At 44.0% G+C, this 25151-nt stretch overlaps 1 protein-coding gene across 3 annotated transcripts in view; it reads right to left on the reverse strand.

Annotated features, from left to right (window-relative positions):
- The window catches only part of LOC127582363 (transducin-like enhancer protein 4), a 182993-nt gene that overhangs the window by 69958 nt on the left and 87884 nt on the right, over nucleotides 1-25151 (reverse strand). Inside the window, exons 7-8 of one of the 3 annotated variants that reach the window (XM_052037534.1) lie at nucleotides 23382-23580; nucleotides 17643-17659 (exon numbers count right to left, since the gene is read on the reverse strand). The exons of 1 other annotated variant lie outside the window; for it this stretch is intronic. In XM_052037534.1, coding sequence (XP_051893494.1) covers nucleotides 17643-17659; nucleotides 23382-23580 — 216 coding nt within the window. The remainder of the gene's footprint in view (nucleotides 1-17642; nucleotides 17660-23381; nucleotides 23581-25151) is intronic. One more of the 3 variants, XM_052037532.1, reaches the window with a different exon arrangement.

Below are 25151 nucleotides of genomic sequence, written 5' to 3' on the forward strand. Positions count from 1 at the left end.
CTAATCTTTGTTCTTACCAATATTTTTGCACATGCACCCATGAACTGAACTGGCTAATCACTCTGACATCATGGAAACCAGCCTCCCCTCCACGGACTCTGTCTACACTTCTCACTGTCTCAATAAAGCAGTCAACATAATCAAGGATCCCATGCACCCCAGACATTCTCTCTTTTCCCGTCTCCCATCGGGCAGAGGGTACAAAGCCTGAAAGCACGTACCACCAGGCTCAAGGACAGCTTCTATCCTGCTGTTATAAGACTATTGAACAGTCCCCTAGTGCAATAAGATGGATTTTTGACCTCACGGTCTACTTGTTATGGCCTCGCACCATATTGTCTGCCTGCACTTTCTCTGTAACTGTAACACTTTATTCTGCATTCCGTCATTGTTTTCCCTTGTACTACCTCAATGCACTGCTGTAGTGAATTGATCTGTATGAACGGCATGAACAAGTTTTTCACGGTACCTCAGTACTTGTGACAACAATAAACCAATTTACCAATTTGGTAGAATTAATGGTGGTGGCCAAGAAAGTGGAAAACATTCTGCTCATTTAAGAATGGTGCTGCTGCAATTTTATTGTCTACCAGAGGCAAATGAACAGCAACATAGCACTGCCTCAGAGCAGAGGCACCAAGGCTCGAGTGCTGCCATGTGCCTCAAACCCGTTAGCTTTATTGCCCGAGCTAAGCTTACAAGTTTGCATCAAGGCCATATATATAAAGATGGAAAATTGCTGGAAACACTTTGCAGGTCAGGCAGTATCTGTGGAGAGAGAAACAGTTAATATTTCAGGTCAAAGGCCCTTCTGACAAAGTTTGCTTTCCAAGGTCACATGCGTGCCTTGGTTCCCTGTCGACTCAGCATAAGCCAGAGACCACCTTGCACCACATGGCTGCAAAGCCCCAGGAGGAAGGGATTTCACAGGAAGTGCTTCAGATTAGATCATTGGTAATTAGTATATTATTGTCACGTGTACTGAGGTACAAATAAGTATTCAACATTACAGCATTTGTACTTTGGACACAATTTATTGATAGCAAGGATGTAGAATATCGAGGGAGGGGTAGAGACACAGTCTGCTATTGGTAGCTCATTACTTAAGATCACTAGACTAACATAAAGCACCAACCAAGCAGCAAATAAACACTGGCAACTAAATCCCCATTTAAACTGGTATTTGAGGTTTGGATTTGACCCCCAAACCCAAAAGACTACTTAAAGATGCAAATTGCTCAAGTTTTGAATGCCGAGTTGGTGCCCAATAGGTTTCAAAGCTATAAGAACATTTGGTCAATTAAATGTGATGGATAAATTCACTTCGTGTATATAGATAAAGGCCAAAAATAACCCTCCAGATCCCCATCAAAAAGAAACAAATAATAATAAAGAAAGATATGGGAGAGGCAACATCATTTCATTTAGAAGCATGGTTTCCAACTGGGTATAAACAAGACATTAGGTAGGCTTGGTTAACTATCCTTTGCTTAACCAAATAGTCTTTTGAGATGTAGGGCTACAGCTGTGTTCATTAGTAGGCAGAGTGATAACAATACACTAGAAGCATTATGTATAACCAGATAATTTGCCTGTGGCTGCCATGAGCATATTTCTTCACAAGGCTGCTTGCCCACTGACATCCCTGTGAATCACAGCCAAGCATGATCGACATATGTTGATGCAGCATCGTTCCCCTCCAGCACAGAACTGATGGCAGGTTACATAAAGAGTGGTTACCTCGTTACATTATAGAGCGGCTAGGCATTTAAAAAAAAATTCTCCTGCTCCCACCTCTCCTCCTAGAAATACAAGTGCATCTTTATCCTCTACGTAGACTTGAGTATTTACAGTAAGTGTAGAAAATGGAGTCCAGCTGCTTTATTGAGCTGCAATCTTTTGCATGTGGTCACAACTCAAGTGTTCTTAAAAGGGGAAAAAGACATGGTGTTCTTAACAGAACAACATACCAATAACACCATCTCCCCATCTGCTCATGTATCATTGAAGGATGCAGGTTGCTGCCATGTCTCCTACACTGACAATGCATTCTAGAATCAGTCTTGCCTTTATATGTGTGGCAGTGAGTGAGTGGTGGTCAATCTGGCTACTCTTAATATTATTTTTAAAACACAGCAGCTGACATTTACAAGATTCTTGTTCCCTTGCAATAGCATGCACAGCCATTGAGCCAGACATTTGTTCATGACGCCACAATAAAGGGTTATTTCCCAGCAACGTGGACAAAAGCAGCCAGCACAGGGACTTCTGAAGAACCACAGGTCCCAATTCCAGCCAAAATCATCCTGGATTCACTCCAGTCTAGCTGCCGAGGGAGGCATTAAGCACTGAACTCTGCAAATCTAGAATTGAGTTAGTAGACATTTACACAGGACTTAAGCAACCAAGCAGAATCAATGCCAGACTCACTGGAGTGAAAACCTTGCAAACAAAAGGAGCTTTAAAGAGCCATTCCAATGCCTTTCTGCAGAGGTTGAGTGAAGTGACTCAGAAAGGGGTTTAATATTTAATGGTGTGGTGGGAGAGAATATTTTATTTGCATGCACAACCTTGAACCTGAAGGCCCTGTGTCATATTGATATTGCTCCCACTTTATCACTGAATGTCCCTGCCCCTAACCCCAACCAGCTCCAAACCACTGCTAGGGCAGTCTGCCAGGTGGTGTCCCATTGATTTTTGAAACTTCAACATCAGAGTTTCAAAATCACTGTCCTCCTGTGAGGTTTCAAGACAACTCCTTACTGCCAATATCTTCCCCGAGGCTATGAAACTAGACCACAGTCACAGAACAAAATCTTAATACACAATAAATTAAATGCTCTTTGCTATCAGCTTCAGGTGAATTGTGCAAGACTTTAATCCAACTTGATCTCCTGAGACCTTCAGTCTAACCTTCCACATTGGCAAGCTGTCAAATAGAGAAAAAAGCCTTGAATTAACTTGGTCAACATGGGCCACTTTCCAACACATTGCTTTCCTGCTCTCCCACACTACCCTTCATTAAAAAAAAATGATTTTTAAGGAGACAATAGAGAAATCTTAACCATCATCTCATATGTACATTAAGCATTTAACTCTCCAAATTAAGAGTGTCTATTTGTTGCTTCAGTGTACTTAAAATTTGCTGTACTTAATGAGAAAATAAATGAAACATCAAAGGTTACAAAGCTAAATTCATCACCGCATTCAGTGCTTTCTCAAGTGAACTTTAATCTTTGTTGCCTTTGTGCCTTGTTCTGCATTATATACACATGCACATTTTGTGCACATCTAGCAACAGATTCATGTCAGATTTTAACACAATTGCCCAATGACAACTAGCCGGTTTCAGACTGGTTGCCCGGTATAAGCTCCAGCCAAATTTATGTCCCATTGATTACTTAGTACTGACCCTGTTAAAGGGCTAAGACAGGATTCAGCTGAGTGGCCTCCTCCTGTGCATTAATATCTGAATAGGTCAAGGTCCTGCAAAACTCTTTTCCTTATATTTTTATAAAAGTAAGGCTATAGTAGCTTATTTATCGAAGCATGCTTGGTTACATGGTCACAACATTGAAATTGAATGTACAAAGTCACACAGAAATATGGTCAGTGGTGAAAGACCAAAAAACAAGAAACACATTCTTGATCACTTATGCTGAATACACACATTTAATAGATTACATATTGTGCATGGCCTCTGAAATATAGTTCCACTGAATTTCGTAAGTGTAATGCAAAGTCCAACTATAATGGCAAGTACACATTTGGTGCACGTGACAATGAATACATTTCCATTGTAAATGTTCTTCCTCACAGGAAGTGAGGAAAGAAACGAAAAGGGAAAAAAATGAGTCAACTATTTAAAAAAAAAATCAGGAAACAAAAAACTGCAGATGCTGGAAATCTGAAATAAAAAAAACAGAAAATGCTGGAAACACCCAGCAAGTCAGGCAGCATCTGTGGAAAGAGATGCAGTTAGCATTTCAGGTTGAACTAGAAGACCCATCCACCAAAGGGTCTCTGACCTGAAATGTTAACTTTATTTCTCTTTCCACAGATACTGCCCAAATTACTGGGTTTTTACAGCATTTTATGTTTTATTGGAGTCAATTCTAAAGTGCACACTTTTATTGAAATTTTTTGACTCCAATATGGTGCTTTTTTTTAGTGCTCAGCAAATCAGAAACCCTGATTCTTCGTGCAAGTTCCCTTTAGTTACTTCATCATTGGCACTTTTAATGAATGCCATACTTTAATCTTTAAGCACAAATCATACACTTCTCAACACAGCAACTTTTTTGTGAAGGCTATTTGTACAGATTACCAGACTATGCTGTACACACATCTTCAGCTGCCAAAACCCCAATCTGCAAAACTTCCACCCCAACTCTCTACAATCCCTTTTCCCCCTTCCCCCTTTACAATGAATTTAAAAACTTCCCACTTTAATCATGCTTTTGTACATCTCCCCTAATGTCCTTATTTTGGTTCTGTTTCTTATTTAATAGCACTCCCGTGAGATGTCATTTGAATGTTTTGACATATTAAAAACCACCAGACAAATCAAAGGTAGTGGTATTGTGACTGTATTAGTGCAGCTCTCCATTTCTCATTTTGCATGACCCAATTGCATTGTCAGTCAACAGGATAACTTCTGTTTTGGTCAAAGGAAGTTCTATACATTCCTCAAAATGCAAGTCTACAGCAGATCGGCGAGCCACCTTAACTGACCCACCTCTCACAATGGCTGACAATTCATCATATCAATTCATCCATCTGCCTCTTGCCCCCACTCCATCCTCCTGATTGGTGGAGACTAACCCAAGGGCGGCTTAGTGGGATGCTAGAGAAGAAATTCTGGAGGCCTTTGCGGAGATATTTGCTTCATCGTTGGCCACTGGTGAAGTTCTCGAAGACTGGAAGGTGGCTAATGTTGTTCCGTTGTTTAAGAAGGGTAGCAAGGACAAACCAGGGAACTACAGACCAGTCAGCCTGACATCAGTCCTGGGGAAGTTAATGGAGGCAAATCTGAGGACAGGATCTACCAGCATTTGGATAGACAAGAGTCTGCTTAGGAGGAGTCAGCATGGCTTTGAGTGTGGAAAGAGTTTGAGTGTGGAAAGAGTTTTTTTTTGAAGGGGTAACCAAAAAGGTGGATGAGGGTAGGGCAGTGGTGTTGTCTATTTGGACTTTAGCAAGACCTTGACAAGGTCCCGCATGGTAGGCTGGTCTGGAAGGTTAGGTCCCATGGAATCCAGGGAGAGCTAGTTAGGTGGATTCAAAATTGGCCTGGTGTTCGGAGGTAGAGGGTGGTGGTTGAAGTTTGTTTCTCGGAATGGAGGACGGTGACTGGTGGTGTGCCGCAGGGGTTGGTGTTGGGACTCTTTTTATTCATTACTTATATAAATGATTTGGATGCGAATGCACAAGGCTTGATCAGTAAATTTGTGGATGACACAAAATTAGGTGTTGATAGTGAAGAAGGTTATCGTACATTACAGAGGGATCTTGATCAGTTAGGGAAGTGGGCTGAGGAGTGGCAAATGGATTCCACTATAGCAAGTGTGAGGTGATGCATTTTGGAAAGTCAAAGCAGGAGAGGACTTATACTATGAATGGTAGGGCACTAGGGAGTGTGATGGAACAGAGAGACCTAGGTGTACAAGTGCATAGGTTGCTGAAAGCGGCGTCCCAGGTAGACAGGGTGGTGAAAAAGGTGTTTAGCACACTGGCCTTCATCAGTCAGGGCACTGAGCATAGGAGTTAGGAGATTATATTGCAGTTGTACTGTATGTGTCGTTGGTGAGGCCGCACTTGGGATACTGTGTATAGTTTTAGTCACCCTGTTATAGGAAAGACCTGGTTAAACTGGAAAGAGTGCAGAAAAGATTTACAAGGATGTTGCCAGGACTAGAGGGAGAGGTTGGTCAGGCTAGGTCTTTATTCCTTGGAACATAGGAGAATGAGGGGCGACCTTATAGAAGTGTTGAAAATTATGAGAGACAATAGATAAGGTGGACAGTAACAGACTTTTCCCCAGGGTAGGGGAGTCCAAAACTAGGGGACATAGATTTAGGGTGAGAGGGGAAAGATTTAGAAGGGACCTAAGGGGCAACTTTTTCCATGCAGAGAGTGGTAAGTATGTGGAATGAGCTGTCAGAGGAAGTGATTGAGGCAGGTACAATGGTATCATTTAGGAAGCACTTGGATAGGTACATAGAGCAGTGGGGCTTAGAGGGATATGGGCTGAATGCAGGAAATTGGGACTAGCTGGGTGGGCACTGTGGTCAGGATGGACTCGTTGGGCCGAAGGGCCTGTATCTGTGCTGCATTGCTCTATGAATCTGTAAGAGCCTTCAGGTCCTCCCATTGCCAATGCATACAATCCAGTTGTCAGCCAAGCTGTCGATTTCAGTAAGGAGCCAGAAACAGCCCCATCAAAAAATAAACAAAGTCGTGCTGCTAGAATTCAACAGAAACTCTATGTCCCCACATTACAGAGTCTTGGCTGGGATTTGGCCTCTGCCACACCCTCTGCATAAATAAACACTGGTGTCCTGAATTTAAAGTAAGCTTCTCTGTCCCTTTTTCCATTTCACTGCTCACACTCCATCAGCTTCGAACTGAGGATTGTTAATGGCTTCCTTACTAGTGTGACTTACCCAGCCATTAAACAGCAGGAACAGCATAATACATCAAAATGGTGATATGTTTATTGGATCCCATTATACCTCACTGCACCTCATTCAAACTACAACCCCTAGAGTGCCATAACATAAATTGGAGTGGGAAGGAAGAGGTGGGGACAGCAGATTAGTGGGAGGAAGGTGTGAAAAGGTGGGAGAGAAGATGATGATTAGAGAAAAGGTTTCCTGTTCATGTACACATGCATGTGTAGCATAACTAGATGCAGGGACGACTGATGTTTCATTTCACTGACAGAGAGCACAGAAAGATCCAAAATATCTTTTAGTGGGATTCCTGAAACCAACACCACATCTGACTCACTACAAACTGACTCAGACCCATCAGAAAAACTGAAAATGCTGGATATACTCAGCAAGTCAGGCAGCATCTATGGAGAGAGAAATGGTTAATGTTTTAGGTCAATGATCATTTATCTTTCATCAACCCATTAATTCCTCTCTTTCACAGTTGCTACCCAACCTCTCAAGATTTTCCAGCAACTTTTGTCTTTAACCAGGCTTCCAGGCTTTTTCTTCAGGTTTCCAAAATTTAAAAAGCAGCATTTATTCTGAACATTCAGTATAGTTCATGGTATAAAGATTTTACTATTGCCTTAAATTTGGTCCCTGTGCTCCTCCCCACCCTCCCTCTCGGAAGTTGGGAAAAGTACCGAGACAAACAGGGTAGGTGTCACATTCAGTGGGATTCAGAGAAAAGGCTATCACAGATCTAATGGGCCAAATGATCTCCTGTGCAGTAAATCTCTTCCACCAGCATCTGCTCAATTATAACTTCATTCCCACCACTTCTGAAGGATGGAGAGTGTATGCAAAAGTCAGGAACTTGTTAACTTTGACAATGCAGAGGAAGGACACAGAAATAAAAACTGAAAATGCTGGAAACCGGTCAGGCAGCATCTGTGTTAACATTTCAAATGGGGGACTCTTCATCAGAACTGGGAGAGAGAAAAAGAACAAGATAGTTTTCAGTAGCAGAGAAGGGAGACAGGGATGACAAAATAAAAGGGATATCTCTGAAAGGGAATGTCCAGTTGGGTTAATGGGTGCAGTTACAAGCACACTATGCATCTTTGTAATGTGTTGTTAATAGCTAAGGCGTGGGACATGCCCAGCAGGCCAGAGTACCTGAATAGAATAAGAAAACTTGAGCCAAAACAATGAATGGCAGAAATGGCTGGTCCTGATACTAGAAGGATATAGAAGTTGGCTGAGTTCGGACAGCAAGGTTTCTGCCCAAGTGATTCATGGCAAAAAAAAATAGCTCAGCCTAAAATTACAACTGAACCTTTGATTAATCAGACTGTTGTTTAACCATTTGGGTTAAAGTTTCTTAAAAATCCCTTTCATTCTTCTCACTATGCAGGCTTTTGTTATCCCCCTCTCTTGCTCCCCTTCACCAACACCCCCAGAGAATAAGCTGACCTGAAAACCCAAAGAAAACAGGTACTGTTTTTTTAAAAAAAACTTGATAGGGCAACACAGTGGCGCAGCTGGTAGAGCCACTGCCTCACGGCGCCGAAGACCCAGGTTCAATCCTGACCTCGGCTGCTGTCTGAGAGAAGTTTGCACATTCTCCCTGCAACCAGGTGGGTTTCCTCTGGGTGCTCCAGTTTCCTCCCACATCCCAAAGACGTGCAGGTTGGGAGGTTAATTGGCCACGGTAAAGTGCCCCTGGTGTAGGTAATTGGTAGAATCTGGGGCGAAATTGATGAGAATGTAGTCAATGAGTGGTGGACAGTTAGTGAGGACTTGTTAGGCTGAAGGGTTAAGCACACCCAAGGAGATTTTATGGTAGGTGTTTAATTTGTTCCTTTCCTTCCACACTCCCCAATGCTCACTTCTCAAATCAGACAGGCAACACCAAAACATCGGTAAACGATATCTGGTTTGAGAAATGTGTGGAGCAGGGAGAAGAGAGAATGCAAATTAATACCAGATGCAGCTCCCTTGGATTTGGATTTCTAAGACCAGAGAAGTATATTAAAGTTGTAAGAAGCACATGTACAATTAGTCCAAACATGAAATGCTGGCTTTTGAATATTCACTGAATGCCACAAACCAGAAAAATCATGGTCTTCAAACAGAAAAAGGTGACAAGGTCTGAATGTTCACTTGCAACAAGAGGCAGTCAACTGATGGCTTCCAACCACAGGATGACACAGATGATAAAGTGTCTGCCAAAACATCTAAGTGCAGCTGTCAATTGCACATCACTTTTGGCATTGCTATGGGCAGCACATAAACAGGGCACTACACACCCAACTGAGAACCAGAGGCAACATCTGTTGAGGAACAATGATTTATTGTAGGCCATGTAAGGCATTCAACTTGGTAAGGCCGGATAGCTGGAGATTCCCGACATCTCACACACTTGCTGCCGACAATATGAAAACAATTATGACCTGCACCAGAAATGCTGACGGGGACCGCGCCCAAATTGAAACAGCTGCTCCATGCAGAGCTGCTGCAGAGGAATAAGATTCCCAATTTCGATCTTCACTGTGCAGTGAGATGGCTTAACAATGCTCTCCAGAGTTAGAAGAATGAGGGCACAGACCTAGTGTTAAACCATCTCATACAAAAATTCATACAGGGTTCGACAGTATAGTTGCAGAGCTGACGTTTCTGCTGGCTAGTTATCTGGAACAGGAGTCACAGTCTCAAAATGAAGGGCCATCATTCATAAAAAGTATAAGAGGAATTTGTTACCCTTCCCCCTCCCCCCATCCACCCCCACCTCCCCCACACAGAGGCTGATCAGTCTTTTGAATTCTCTGCCCATTAGGCTTGTGAAGGTTCATTAACCGAGTACATTCAAGACAAAGATTGATAAATTTTTGGATAAAGAGACATAGGGTTAGTTCAGGAAATCCTCCGCAAGGTAAGAAATCTGACATGATCTTGAATGGCAGAGCAACACGAGTTACTGAATGGCCCACGACTGCTTCTAAGATCTCATTAGATTAGCACAGCAGACCGCCTTATATCTGAGCCCCGGAGAAGAGACAAATTATCAAGTGATCCCAGGTGCTAATGTGAACATCAGGACCGTGTTGTGGCTTGGTTGTGGTACCACCCACCACCACCACCATCAGCCCCAGCCCTCATGGCCAAGCTGAAGAACATACTGACATTTGCCACGCAGATTGGTATAACAAGCCCCCCTACTTGACAGAGGCAACAGAAGCCACGCCCATCTCAGCTGATGCCTTCAGCACAAGTACAGGGCTTAATGGAAAGCTGGCAATGCCTCAGTAAAAGGAAGATGCAATTGCTTGTAGAGCTGAACAGGGTTTTAATGCACAACAGGAATCCTGAAAAACTGTTGTCTGAGGTGTCAGAAAGCCTAATGTACTTCAAACTGCATTTGGACTATTAAAGGGTGGACACACATTTTCCTATACATACAAATTCCATCAGAGCTCATTACTGAAGCACTACTGACAATCATCATCTTGACAACATCAATTATGTGGCTTTAGCCATGACAATAATGGGAAATTTATTGAGTCCACTTAAAGCTGAAACTAATGCAAAAATCTCGAAATCAAAGCTATTCAACATTAGGGCTGCTTGGTTATGTTAAGCTCTGTGGCTGTCCGTCAGCGAGTGATGCAAGACCTTTAACATCAAGAGAATTCCAGCACCGCCAAGGCAGTTGAAAGTGCCTATTATTGCATCACTTCACCTGCTGTGTTGCCGAGTCCTCTGCACTTCACCCTAATAATACAGGTAAGTAGGTTGAAAATGGTCACCATCAGATAAACCCCAATCAGGAGAATTTTGTTCATCTGTTAAGGCTGGCTGCAAAATTCACACATTTCATGGAGTCGTAGGGAGATACAGCAGGGGAACAGGCCCTTCGGCCTGCCAAGTCTGTGCTGACCACTGAATATTGACTTTTACAGCAAGCCAATGCTAACACATTTTATTCTCCCCACATTCCAGGTTCTACCACTCACCTTACACACTAAGGGGGAGTTGATGGGAATGTGGCCAATGAACATATCAACCCACACATTTTTGGGATGGGGCAAGGATTGAACCTGGGTCACTGGAGCAGTGAGACAGCATCTCCATTAGCTGCACCACTGTGCCCCCCGAAATTGGGATTTGACAGGCAGAGATGAAGATCTCAAAGTGTGCAATTTCAGACCAATTACCGCACTGGATGGATTTTACTTCAAAATATGGGAAATCTTGACGTGAGTCCGAGAGAAAAATCTCAGTCATATAAACCTCCCCACCCTCCAACGTGAACCCCACACTCTGTGCTAAAGAGTAATAATGAGAATAGTGTGGAGAAAGTGTAGTTGAGGTGGAAATCCCATGATCTAATTGCCTGGTGAGTCAGGTTCAAAGGGCCACTTTTAACACTCTTATCCAGGACTGTGAAGCCACATTGCAGTCAGCCCTGGTTAAAGACAGCTGAGGCAAAAGAGTGGTGGTAGGAGAGGACACTTCAATAGATCCTCTTCTTGATTTCCTGTTCAACAGCATCTGCACATTTAGCAGAAGTCACACGCAAGCACTGCTCTCTGATGGATTGAAGGTAGATAGCAGGTCAATGCTCATGTTCACAGACAAGTAACAACCAGTTAGCCAAGTTTCCACTGTACCCTACATACTAACAAGGGAAAGGGGACATGGCTGTAAATCACTTGAGCTTCTAATTTTAAAAAATTCCCAAAGACCTTAATTTGAGAAATTAAGCCAGATTTTAGGAAGTTCAAGTAATCATAGAATGAGTTTAATACTGAGGCAATTAAGAACATCTGTGATAACCAGCCACAAGTCTATAGGACATAAAGTACTGTATAATTAGACAGAGACATACAGTAGATAATGGGAAAGTGTCTAAACATTCAAATGTTATATTAAACTATTCATGCAACAGCGGCATTAATGTGGCTATGCTTTGGGAGCTTTACTCCAAGCAGATATCGAGCAAATGTTTTCCTGGTTTTAAGACTCAGACTCGCATTGCAACGAGGCCAGGTTCAGCTCACTTGGTAGCACTCTTACCCTCGGAGTCGAAAGGTTACAGCCTCAAGGCCAACCTCAGCAATCCAAGTACAAAATTGGAGTACCGAGGTGTCACCCTTGAGATGGGATATTAAACTAAAATGTTGCTGCTATCGGGTGGATGTTAAAGATCACATGACACTATTGAGTATGTTAGCCAGAACACCAGAGAAAAAAAATTAACCTTTATTCAGTAGCCCCATAACAGATTATCTGATCATTACTGCTCTGTTTTTTTTTGTAGGTTCCTGCTGAGCACATACTCCCTGCTGTTTCCTACAATACAAATTGTAACCAGGCTTCAAATGTACTTCATTGACTATAATGCACTTTGAGACATTCCGCAAGTAGCCAGATAATTATAAAAAAGGAAGACAATTACTTAATGTGGCATTTAATGTTTCATCGTTTCTTATGTAAGGTCATCATTCTGAAAAGTTAACTGTTTTTCTCTCTCTACAGAGGCTACCTGACCTGCCAACTATTTTCAGCATTTTCTGTTTTTCTTTCAGATTTCCAGTATCTGTAGATTCTTGCTTTTGGATTCACTATTTTGCAACATGTTTCGTCTCTCAAAACAAGGATTGGCAAAAGGAGGAAAAAAAGAAATAAATACTTGTGTTTTTATGATCAGCAATACCGAGCCCAAAAATCCTGTGGGAACAGTGTCAATAACTCACAACGGAATGACCGTATAGTTGAAAGTACTCAAGTGCTATGAGCAATGTACAGGGAATATGGTTAAACTGAGGGCACTTTCAGGACCAGTACATACACAATGGACTGAATGGCTTCATACTGCGCTGAAAGATTCTAAATCACTCCAAACAAGCTGTAGGAAAGGCGATTGTAGTTGTTAATTTATCATTGCATTAAACTGTTCTTGATAATTGCAGTACAAATCTGAAAGGACTGATTCAATGTCTGAGTGACTGACAGACGGAGCTCTGAACTGCATGGCTATGGGTTACATCTGCATAGACAGAAGTGGGTTAAATTCTTCATGCCACATTAGGGCTTGGGAACATTAAGCTAAATGCCCTCACCGCACTAGCTTTAAGTTCATTTTCCCCTTTTCTAGTCCCATGATCATTGTGTACATTGAGGCAGCTAATTATTAATAAAGAAGGCAAGCATGTGTGACAGATACACTACATCTCTGTCACCACATTCCCTGTGGGCAAACAGAGACACTGTTTTGGCTGCTGTAGCAATTGTCAGGTCAAACATGATGGATCTTCGGTCTTTTGATTACATCTAAAAGAGCTCACATTACCTTCAGCTCATAGGCCTAATGCTATTTGCAAAGTCAAAGGAATTCAGTGTATGGGAAGAGGTAGCGACTGAGTTTAATAATTCCCAAATCAGTGTTACTCAACCAGGTGCAATTTTCAACATTGTGATTTCTGGGGTTCAAATCATGTCACGTCATTTGTTTTCTTTCTCAATACCTAACATGTACGCAGCTGGCTGGAAGCTCTCCAGTTCTGATAGAATGAGACACTTGCATTTTGTACTTAGTGGCGGTATTAGCCAGGTTACCAGGAACACTTGACAGCATTGCACAGTTGCAAGCTCATCAAATTCTTCTGTTAGCCCTTTGGGATTTTGAGAATAACTGCTGCATGGTGGTTTGGGATGGATCAGATGGCCAGTGGAATTTGTATTCCATATACCAAGGGCATTAGCAAGTGGAAAAAGACATTCAACCTCTTAGCATGGACTCGACTTCAATTACAAACTCAAAGTTGAAGGGGCTGAATTGATATTATCTGCAGCTGACGGCATTGCAGGGAAGCACCAACTATCTGCTACTCACTGCTCTGCACACCTCACAGTTCCATGAGTGCACAGTCAAACAGAAGAAAGAAGACTCTGCTTTGGTTACATATGGCATTGGTGAGTTCATATCTGGAGTACTGTGTACAGTATTGATCTCCTTAAGGAAGGACGTTGGAAGCAGTTCAAAGTTTACTGGACATATATCTAGTCTGATACCTGGTACAGCCAGGTTGTCTCATGAGAAAAGGTTGGGCAGGCTAGACTTGTATAAGCTGAAATTTAAAAGGGAGGGGTTGTTTGAAACACAAGATCCTGAAGGATTTTAATGGAGTGGATATGGAGAGGATGTTGTTTCTTGTGGGAAAGTCTAGACTGGTATTGGTTTATTAGTGTCACTTGTACTGAAGTACAGTGAAAAACTTGTCTTGCATACTGATCGTACAGGTCAATTCATTACACAGTGCAGTTACATTGAGTTAGTACAGAGTGCATTGATGTAGTACAGAGTGCATTGATGTAGTACAGGTAAAAACAATAACAGTACAGAGTAAAGTGTCACAGCTACAGAGAAAGTGCAGTGCAATAAGGTGCAAGGTCACAACAAGGTAGATCGTGAGGTCAGAGTCCATCTCATCGTATAAGTTCAATAGTCTTATCACAGTGGAGTAGAAGCTGTCCTTAAGTCTGGTGGTACGTGCCCTCAGGCTCCTGTATCTTCTACCCGATGGAAGAGGAGAGAAGAGAGAATGACCCAGGTGGGTGAGGTCTTTGATTATGCTGGCTGCTTCACCAAGACAGCGAGAGGTAAAGACAGAGTCCAAGGAGGGGAGGCTGCATGCAAGCAGTGAGTGAGCTTGGGCAACAGGCCACAAGAAGCATGCTGGATTGCGCCAACAACCAGCTGGTGGTTCCACAGAGAAGCACTGACCGGCTGCGATGTGGGCCAGTGCATTCCAGACCTGCGCCGGTGCTCTGCAGCTTGGAAGTAGGGAACACACTGGAGCCAGATGGCAGCTTGTCTGACCTCCTGCTGTATCCCTGGGCTCAGCACAAAATCCAGCGGAGACTCTAGAAGCCACTGAGCCAACCGGCTGTATTCACTTCAGATACGGCCCTCAGCTTTAGACCTGCCACAGCTGCTGCCTTTATCACAGTCCCACACTAATAAATGGGGTCGCTGACCTTCACTAAAAAGGTAAGTGGTCTTTTATTTAAATGCTTTTAATTAATCTACACAAGATGGACACAGGTTCAGTCCTGACCTCCGGTGCTGTCTGTATGGAGTTTGCACATTCTCTCTCTGACTGCCCAGGTTTCCTATCATGTCCCGAAGACCCACTGGTCTGTGGGTTCAGTATATTGTCTCTAGGGTAGGTGGCTGATGGGATAATCAGAGGGACTTAGATGGATGTAGAAGAGAACAGGATCCGGAGAAATAAGTGGAGGTTTGGGATTGAAGAATTTGCTCTAAGGAAATGGCATAGACAAGAAGGTAACCACTTAGCCCATCTTTGTCAATAGGAAGTACAAGAATAAGGCTTCCAATGAATTTGAATAATATTATTTTCCCCAAGTGTCTCCGGTGGAAAAGACGTTTGACTATCAGAAGGTCATCAGAGTGGTCCATGGAAAGGCCTTAATTGCAGCTGCCTGTGGCCCAGCTGCAGCTAAGTGTGACCTGGAGCACCTCATGAAAGGTGCACAAGGGGCAGACCAGGTCCAGTTTCAGACTGCTACATGTCAGAGAACAGCAAATAATGAAGCAGTCCACATCCAATTGCAGCAAGACCTGGATGACATTCAGGCCTTGGCCAGAAGGTGGCAACTAACATTTGTGCCAGGCAATAACAATATCCAACAAGAGAAAACCCAGTTATCACCCCCTAACATTCAATAGCATTACCATCACTGAATCCCCCAGTATCAATATCCTGGGCGGGGTGGGGTATCATTAGTCAGAAACTGAACTGCAGCAGTCATAGACACAATGTGGCTACAAGAGCAGGTCAAAGGCAAGGAATCCTGCGGAAAGTAACTCACCTCCCAACTCCCCAAAGCCTGTCCACCATCTACAAGACTCAAGTCAGGAGTGTGATGCAATACTCTTCACTTGCCTGGATGAGTGCAGCTTCAACACCATACAACATAGCAGCCTGCTTGATAGACACCCCATCCACAACCATTCACTCACTCCACCACCAACGCACAGTAGCACCAGTTTGTACCATCTACAGGATGCACTGCAACAACTCACCAAGACTCCTTAGACAGCACCTTCCAAACCCACGACTTCTACCAGGTAGAAGGACAAGGGCAGCAAAAGCATTGGAACACCACCGAAGGTGCCCTCCAAACCACACACCATTCTGACTTGGAAATATATTGCCGTTCCTTCACCATCACTGGGTCAAAATCCTGGAACTCCCTCCCTCCTTAACAGTATGGATATACCCACACCTTAAGGACTACAGCAGTTCAAGGTGGCAGCTCACCACCACTTTCTCAAGGATGATTAGGATGGGCAATTAAATGCTGGCTCAGCCTGTGAAGCCCACATCCCTTGAATGAATAAAACAATACCTACCAACAATTCAAAATCTGTTAGTGGTGGCAAGTGGGGGGGTAGTTGATTCTACTAGTAAATATAGATGGCCTGCACAATGCAAAACTGAACAGGAATGTTGCACTGTTAAAACAAAACATCTTTTGCTTTAGACTTTGAAGAGGATCCCTGTTAGGATGGGTGCATAAGATAGCATGGTTGGAAAGGAGGAATGGGAATTCTTCCAAGTGTTTTGGCAAACTATCACTCATTAACATAGGAGGCCCTTCAAGTTATTGTGTCTGTATTAGCAGTTCAAGGGGGCCAACCAAGTTTACGCAAAGCGAGGGTCATTGCATTTACACTAAAATGCCACAGCGGAACAGTCTTCCCAGAATCGCTCTTGTTGTGCAGAATTCTGCATGTATAACGACAATGGAATTCTCACTGCAAGCAAGAAGCTAGTCAAGAAAAATACTGCCAATGGAGTGCAAGATCGTAAAGTGCTTCACATCCAACGATTTACTTTTCTGGCAGGCAGTTTGTGTATTGCAAGAATCCACAGATGGACAAGATGAACACACAATATTTTTTTCCTTTGTGATGTCGATATATCATAGATAAATAGGATAACTGCGCACAGGGCTAAATTGTGCAACATAGACTTCGGAAATCAAGGGTTTTTCAAACAATTGTCCCCGAATCACAAGTGCCGAAGTCTCAGCAATTTGATCATGAAAAACAAGGTCAAGCAGTTCCCTTGTATTTATGCCAAGTTTTATTTTCTTGCTACTGCTGTAGCCCAATGTTTGAAAAGGTCTGATTTTAAGTGCATTGTCTTGTTTCTGGATTCATCCCAGATCAAACATCTCAGATTGTTAACAAATGTAACTAAAAATGTATCCTCATGGGCACATGGAATTAAAGATTATGTAGTTCCCCAAGATTCCACATTGAACACTTGGAGTAGCTGCTCTATTGGCCTTGAAGAATAGTGATTCAAACAAGAAATATAAAAACACACTCAGTTGGAAAAGTACAGCTTTTTAAGCCATTTCTGTTGTTCCTTTTGCCAGTCTCCTGTTCTGCAATCTTGAAAACTTCATATCTTAAGCGATTTTAGGGAGTTTCAAAAATTCCATACCTCAAGAGAAAGCAAAACATGCATAATTATGACGTGGACCAACATGCTATCAAGGGGTGATATTTGCGGCAAACTGTAAAACAAATACCCAGCTACCATCGTATGAGCCAACAAAAGCATTAGTTAGTATTTAATTCAACTCCTGTTATCTTTTGGGCCATTTGCCAATTCCAGACTGCACCTGCCCTCTCAGAATAGGACATTTGTAAGTTATTTTGCTGCTTTATCCCCACATTTGTAGCACATAGATACTTTCACACAATCCACCAAACGAAACCTTTACCTCTGGAATTAACACTACATTCATAACATCAGTACAGCCTCAACATAACCACAAGCAGAGCCACCAACTCCCTCCCTCCATTTATGGGAATAATTGTGCTGTTTGACCTCTAATGTTTGCTTCATAAACTGATAGCAACAAAGTGCCACTACTTACCGACCCTTGGTCTCTGTCTGACTCCATTGGAATTACATCAGACCACGAGGAATACAAAAGGAACAAAGAAAAAAACAAGTTAGTCATTTGGCCTTCAATATGTGCCATACAACACAGCCTACTCACTTTGTTTTACAATTACATGACAGAGGAAATGTCAAGCACAGAGGTGGATCAATTCAGTCCTTCAAAGTTCTTGTAGCCTGTTTTGCATTGCAACAGCCAGTTGAGTGTGTAGCGTCCTTAGGAGGTAATGGCATACCCTGCAGTGGCAGGAAACTTCATACAAAACCTCTCTCCCTGACAGCCAAATTTATCAATCTTCCCACCTCAACATTTATGAACAGCACAACCATTCGGTTCTTGAACCAACCGGCACAACCCTAATCACTACAGTTTAGCAACACTTTGATCACTTCGCACTAAAATGGACTTTTTTTTGTTCTAATTGTGTTCTTTCTTGTAAAAATTGTACATAATTTATGCTTAATTTATTTTTTTTGTGAATGCTGCTTATAGGATGCTAAGTGCCTGTGATGGTGCTGCAATTTTTTCATTGCACCTGTGCATACATGTACTTGTACATATGACGATAAACTTGACTTTTACCACATCCCTGGAGAATAATATTAAGTAATCAAGCCAGACAAATTATTTTAAAACAAAAATCGTCATTTGAATAAAAATGCATTTAAAAAGTATCCGTCATTAAAAAATATGTTCACAGGATCAAGACTTGGGCTTCACTTATTCAGTCTTACTACATTAATGCCCCTTGTCCTTAGAACTGTATCACTTTGTTTGCAACCCAAGATTCATTTGGCCCACAATAGAGCTTGGATTTCAAATCTATTAAAACTGTTCTTTTCACCTCAGTAACATTGCCCAACTCAACCCCTATCTGACTTCATCGGCTGCCGAAACTCTCATCCCGACCTTTGCTACTTCTTGGTTCTAATATTCCAACATCCTCCTGACCAATTTCCTTCGTCTACCCTCGGTAAACTCAAAGTTATTCAAAACTTCACGGCCCACATCCTCTTTAATAGGCAGCACAGTGGTGCAGCTAATAGAGTTGTAGTCACACAGGTCCAGCGACCTGGGTTCAATTCTGACCTCTGGTGCTGTGTGCGTGGAATTCGCATGTTATCCTTGTGATTGTGCAAGTTCACCCGGGGCGCTCCACTTCTCACCCCCATATTAAAGACATGCGAATTAGTAGGTTAATTGGCTGCTGTAAATTGCCCCTAGTGTGTAGCATATGGTAGAATTGGGGGAGGGGTGTGGCGGAGTTGATAAGAACGTGTGGGGAATAGATCACAGGGAAAAAATTAGTGAGGAATGGGATTGCCCTGTGCGGTCTGCATGGACTCAATGTGCTGAAATGGCTTCCTTCTACGTTGTAAGAAACTATGACAAAATTCTGCCCAACACTGACAGGTGTGACTTAAGTTGCCAAAACCCCAACCCTCAAATTCCTTTCCTAACCCATTCAATCTCCCTTCACTATTCTACGATGCTCCTTAAACCCAACTCTTTGGCCAAGCCATCGTAATACCTTATATGCCAGTGTCAATTTTTTTGTTCAATGCCAAAATACCTCCATGCTAAACTAATTGAAGCAGTAGTTGTTGCAACTCTAAAGTCCCTACTTCACACTAACCTGTACAACTAGATTACTTTGGAATATCCTCTTTGCACTTGGGAGCAATTTTCCTTCCAATACAACCTTATTACCCTTAAAGAATGTATTATTAAGCACTTACAAGTGATTACCAATAGGCAAGTTTACATTGTCATTGTGATAAATGCAAGCCATTGGCTTTTCCATGAACTGACGATGTGATCTTTCCCCACCAATCCAGTCTTCTTTGTTTCTTCACTTTGAACCAAACTGTAGACTGCAGAGTGAGGCCAGTCCGTCAAATCTGTTCCACCCAATAAGCCACATAATTTGGGCTCTTTGCACATATGATTTTAATAATCCTCCTATATAAGCAATTATTACTTAATTCACTTGACAAAGGCAAAAAAAGAAACTTGAGTTGAAACAAAGGTTTATTGGAAAAGTTCCACATTCAAATCAGTCCATTAAGCATGTCAAATTCCACATTCTAACCACCATGTGGGTCAAGAATTTGTTTTTTTTAAAACCTACTTCAGTTCTTAAATTTTTGTCTGATAACATAACTGCATAACTGTGGAAGCTCCTCAATCATTATTTGCCTAATTTGACCCCCTTCCACGAGCTTAACCTTAGCTGTGGCGAGAGGGGGAGGAAACTTCTCGGATCACTCGTTAGATATGCAAGGTCCACATGAGTCAGTGCTATACATTTTTGCCAGTACTATTTCCCCCTTCATAACAATGGGCTTAAAAAAAATTACAGCAATAGTCCGAGATCAAACAAGTTTAGTGTTACCTCCTTGTTATCATTTTAGGTCTACAGTTGATCCAAGGTTCCCTACACGCACCTTCAAATCTAGTGACCCATTTGTTCACAAACCTAGACCCCTCTGTGACCCAAATATATTAAAAACTGTACAACTTAAAATAGATTCTTTCCCTCCTCCTCCTTCCAAAATTACTCCTTTTCTATATTAAACATCCAATGGAGGATTTTTCCAAAAGAATGTTGTTAAGCTGGCCAAAAGGACGCATGGAATCTCCTGTTGTGAAATAGGCAGCCTCCTTGCAGAAAATATGCTAAAATAAAGTCACCTTGAGGACAGTTTTGCCTACTTGTGCAAACGGGGATGGAGTTTGCAAGGCTCTACTGTTTTAGTCATCTTCTGCAGTATATCACGAGTCAGTATGCATCAATTACTCAAAGTTAGATAATGGAGTAAGCCACAAACTTACCCTGAACTCATTACCTCCAAGGCCAGTGAAGCGACATTTCCGGAAGGGGATCCCCCAATCATCCGCAATAACTTTGACAGAAGACTTGCAGAACCCCAGAAGCTGAGTATCTGACTACACACATCGACCTTCCAAGTTATGGTGGAAGAACAGGACATTTTCTCTAAATCTATCCATTTATTAAGATCTGCGCATCAATGCTGGGCCAGAATTTACAGCTCATCCCCATTTACCCGAGGAGGTGCGAGGGAGTTATCTTCTTGAACCACCAAAGTCCTTCTAGTAAAGTCCTCCCACGGAACTAATGGATAGCAAATTCTAGGACTTAGACCCAATAATGAAGGAACAGTGATATTTCCAAGTTAGAATGGTGTGCAACTTGGAGGGGAACCTGCAGTTAATGGTGTTCCCATTCCTGCAGGGCTCTTGACCTTCTTGGAGCTACAGGTTGCCAATTTGGGAGGTCCTGTTGGAGAAGCCTTGGTGAGTAATTGCAGCGCATTTTGTCATTGGTACACATACTGCACCTACGATGCAGCAGTGATGGAAAGATGGACGTCTAGCCCGGTAGATGGGCTACCAGTCAAAAAGGTGGCATTATTGTGGATTGTGTCAAACCTCTTGAGCATTGTTGGAGTTTCACTTGTCCAGGAAAGTAGACATTACTCCATCGCACTCCTGATTGGTACCTGAGTAATTGTGGTAATGTTTTGGGGTTTCAGGAAGCGAATCAACTGCAACAGGACATCCCAGCCCAGCCTGCTCTTGCAGCCACATTTCAATGATGGGAGGGGATTATAAGAGTTGGGGATTACTCTCCTGTTGGAGGTAGTCATTATCTGGCGCATCTGTGGCATGATTGTTACCTACCACCTACCAGCCATTGCTTGAATGTTGCTATATCCAGGCACAGACAGTTTAGTTTGCTGAGGAGTTGCAAATGAGATTGAGCGTTGTACATCCCCACCTCTGCCATATGATGAAAGAAGGGTCCTTGGTGAAGCGGCTGAAGATGGTTTGGCCTGGGACAATGCCTCTGGAACACTTGCAGTCATGTCCTAGGGCTGGGATAATTGACCTGCAACAATCACAACCAGCTTTCTTTGTGTGAGGTATGGCTCTGACCACCAGATTGTTTTCCCTTTGAAGCCCAACATCACCAGTTTTACCAGGGTTTCTTGATGCCACACTTCCATCAAATGGTGGCTTGACACCAAAGTCAGCTTCTCTCGCCTTACCTCTGCTCTTTAGTCCATCATTGGACCAAGGCCAAGATGACATCTGTAGTCAAGTAGTCCTGATCACACCCAAACTGGGCGTCCATGAACATGTTGTTGGTGATTAGCGATCACTTGATAGCACAGTCAATGATGCCATCCATCACTTCGCTAATGACTGACAGTGGCCTGATTGGGCAGTAATTAGGTAGAATTTGTCCTGTATTTTGTGAACAGGACAAATGTGGGCAATTTTCCACATTGCCAGGTAGATACCAATGTAGTAACTGTACAGGAAAAACATGGCCAGAGGTAAGGCTATTTGTGGAGCACAGGTCTTCAGTACTGCAGCTGGGATGTTGTCAGGTTCCAAAGCCTTTGGTGCATGCAGTGCTCTCAGCTGTTTCTCACTACCAAGTGGAGTGTATGGAATTGGCTGAACACTTGCTTCTGTGATGGCAAGGACCTCAGGAGATGGATCATCCACTCGATGTTTCTGGCTGGATGTGCGTGTGAATACTTTGCACTTTCCCTTAGCAGTCACATGCAGTGTCCTGACAATGTCGAGGATGAGGATAATTTATGAGCCTCCACCAGCTCAGATTAGATGTTTAGTTGTCCACCACCATTCACCACTAGATGTGGCAGGACTGCAGAGAGCTTTGATCTGATCTGTTGATTGTGAGATTGCTTGGGTCCTCCTTAGCATACACAGAATCTTGTGTCAGAGCTTCACCAGGTTGGCATCTCATCATTAGGTACACCTGCTCTAATAAAACCTTCACCCCACCTACTTGAAGCAGGATTGATCCCCTGTCCTGATAGTAATGGAGTGCGAGTATTCTGGGCCACAAGGTTAGAGTGAGGTGGTGTACATTTCTGCCGCTGTTGATGATCCAGTGCCTCACGGATGCCCAGGTTTGAGTTCATAGAATCACAGAGTGAAACAGCACGGAAACAGGCCCTTCGGCCCAACTCGTCCATGCCAACCAAGATGCCCATCTACATTAGTCCCATTTGCCTGCATTTGGCCCATATTCTCTAAACCTTTCCTATCCATGTACCTGTCCAAAAGTCTTTTAAATATTGTTATCGCTGCCAGATCGGTTGCAAGTCTGTTGCATAAAACACAATTGCAGTACCACACAACACTATGGAGGGTGCTTTTGGTGTGAAGAAGTGACTGTCTCCACAGGGGCTATGTATTGGTCACTTCTGCCAAATTTGTCATGCATAGATGCATCTACCATTGGGGTGGACAAGGTCAAATGGATTTGTTCTTTGTGTTGGTTCACTCTCTACGTGGGCCAAAGGGCCTGCACTGTGCTGTAGTGTTCTATGTAACAAACATAATCTAGCAGCTATGCCCTTCAGGACACCAACAGGTCAGTTAGTGATGGAATTCCTGGTGACAGACAAAGTCCCCTGCCCAGTGTACATTCTGTGCCCTTATTCATCTAAAACTCTGTCTTACTACTCGAGTAATTTAATATTTGTCCACCAACATAAGCTAGGAACCAGCCTCCAATGCTCCTGAGCATGGGGCTTAACAGCAAGGTGAGAGATTGGGCATCATTTTAGAATCTGCACCGGTGAGCAAGTTATATTTAAACACTTATCAACAGGTAAACTGCATGGAAATAAGCACAGGTTACTTTACCTCTACGATGCTCCGGATCTTGATGGTTCTTCTCTTCTTTAAGGGCAAACTGGGGGTGTGCTGCAAGGGCATTGGAGAGGGCCAGAAGACCTGAGCTGGCTCCAATTGAAGACATGGCAGGAAGCTGCAGCCCCGATGGGTGGAGAGCAAGCGGGAATGGAGAAGCGTGGTGGGACAGCTGTTGGGGTTGGAAGTGGTGCTGTTCCAACAAGGAGAGAGCAGGAAAGAAAAATGACCAATTAGAAATTACATTCATGCATGATTCACACAGGCAACAAAACTGCCAACCCTCCCACAGATGTATAATACAACATGCCTGGATAGCAATGAATAGACACACTGCTGGCTCACAAGATTTGTAATTCTCCACCTAAATGAATACTAAACATTTTATCATTGGAGGGGAGACAACACAAAATGACAGCTCTCCTAATAAAGGAGTCCCAGTACAGTAGTACACTAGCACAGTTGTAAGGGTGAGAGTTGTGGGGGGTTGGGAGTGTGTGTGGCAGATAGGTTGGGGCATAGAATATGGAATTTTGTGCTACCCAGAAGGTGACTTGACACAACAATGTCAGTCACAGGATGATTTTTACATTGAAGTTAGTTACAATGAATTATCCAAGTTTCTTTTACAATCATGAACTGACTATTCAATAACAAGACTCAGCATGGTCAAGAGTGCAGTTTAGTAACATTGCTGGTCAGGGGGAGAGGGGGGGGGGGGGGAGAGGGAGGGGGGGGGAGAGGGAGGGGGGGGGAGAGGGAGGTGGGGGGGAGAGGGAGGGGGGGGGAGAGGGAGGGGGGGGAGAGGGAGGGGGGGGAGAGGGAGGGGGGGGGAGAGGGAGGGGGGGAGAGAGGGAGGGGGGGGAGAGGGAGGGGGGGAGAGGGAGGGGGGAGAGGGAGGGGGGAGAGAGGGAGGGGGGAGAGAGGGAGGGGGGAGAGGGAGGGGGGGAGGAGGGGGAGAGGGAGGGGGGGAGAGGGAGGGGGGGAGAGGGAGGGGGGGAGAGGGAGGGGGGGGAGAGGGAGGGGGGGAGAGGGAGGGGGGGAGAGGGAGGGGGGGGAGAGGGAGGGGGGGGAGAGGGAGGGGGGGAGAGGGAGGGGGGGGAGAGGGAGGGGGGGGAGAGGGAGGGGGGGGAGAGGGAGGGGGGGGAGAGGGAGGGGGGGGAGAGGGAGGGGGGGAGAGGGAGGGGGGGAGAGGGAGGGGGGGAGAGGGAGGAGGGGAGAGGGAGGGGGGAGAGAGGGAGGGGGGAGAGAGGGAGGGGGGAGAGAGGGAGGGGGGAGAGAGGGAGGGGGGGAGAGGGAGGGGGGGAGAGGGGGGGGGGGAGAGGGAGGGGGGGAGAGGGAGGGGGGGAGAGGGAGGGGGGGAGAGGGAGGGGGGGAGAGGGAGGGGGGGAGAGGGAGGGGGGGAGAGGGGGGGGGGGAGAGGGAGGGGGGGGAGAGGGAGGGGGGGAGAGGGAGGGGGGGAGAGGGGGGGGAGAGAGAGGGAGGGGAGAGAGACACACACACACAGAGAGACAGAGAGACAGAGAGACAGAGAGACAGAGAGACAGAGAGACAGAGAGACAGAGAGACAGAGAGACAGAGAGACAGAGAGACAAAGGAAAAAAATGAGATAGGCAAAAGGAAATGATATGGTTGATGCATTGGAATCCATGCTTGGGTTACACAGATTTGTAATTCACTATATTTCAACTTTCATTATTTTGACCTATGTCAGTCATCCACTGAGCTAGAATCTACTTTTAATTATTTTGAGGAAGCCCACGT

Source organism: Pristis pectinata, chromosome 24, assembly GCF_009764475.1.
Source record: "Pristis pectinata isolate sPriPec2 chromosome 24, sPriPec2.1.pri, whole genome shotgun sequence".
In the NCBI taxonomy this organism is placed as follows: domain Eukaryota; kingdom Metazoa; phylum Chordata; class Chondrichthyes; order Rhinopristiformes; family Pristidae; genus Pristis; species Pristis pectinata.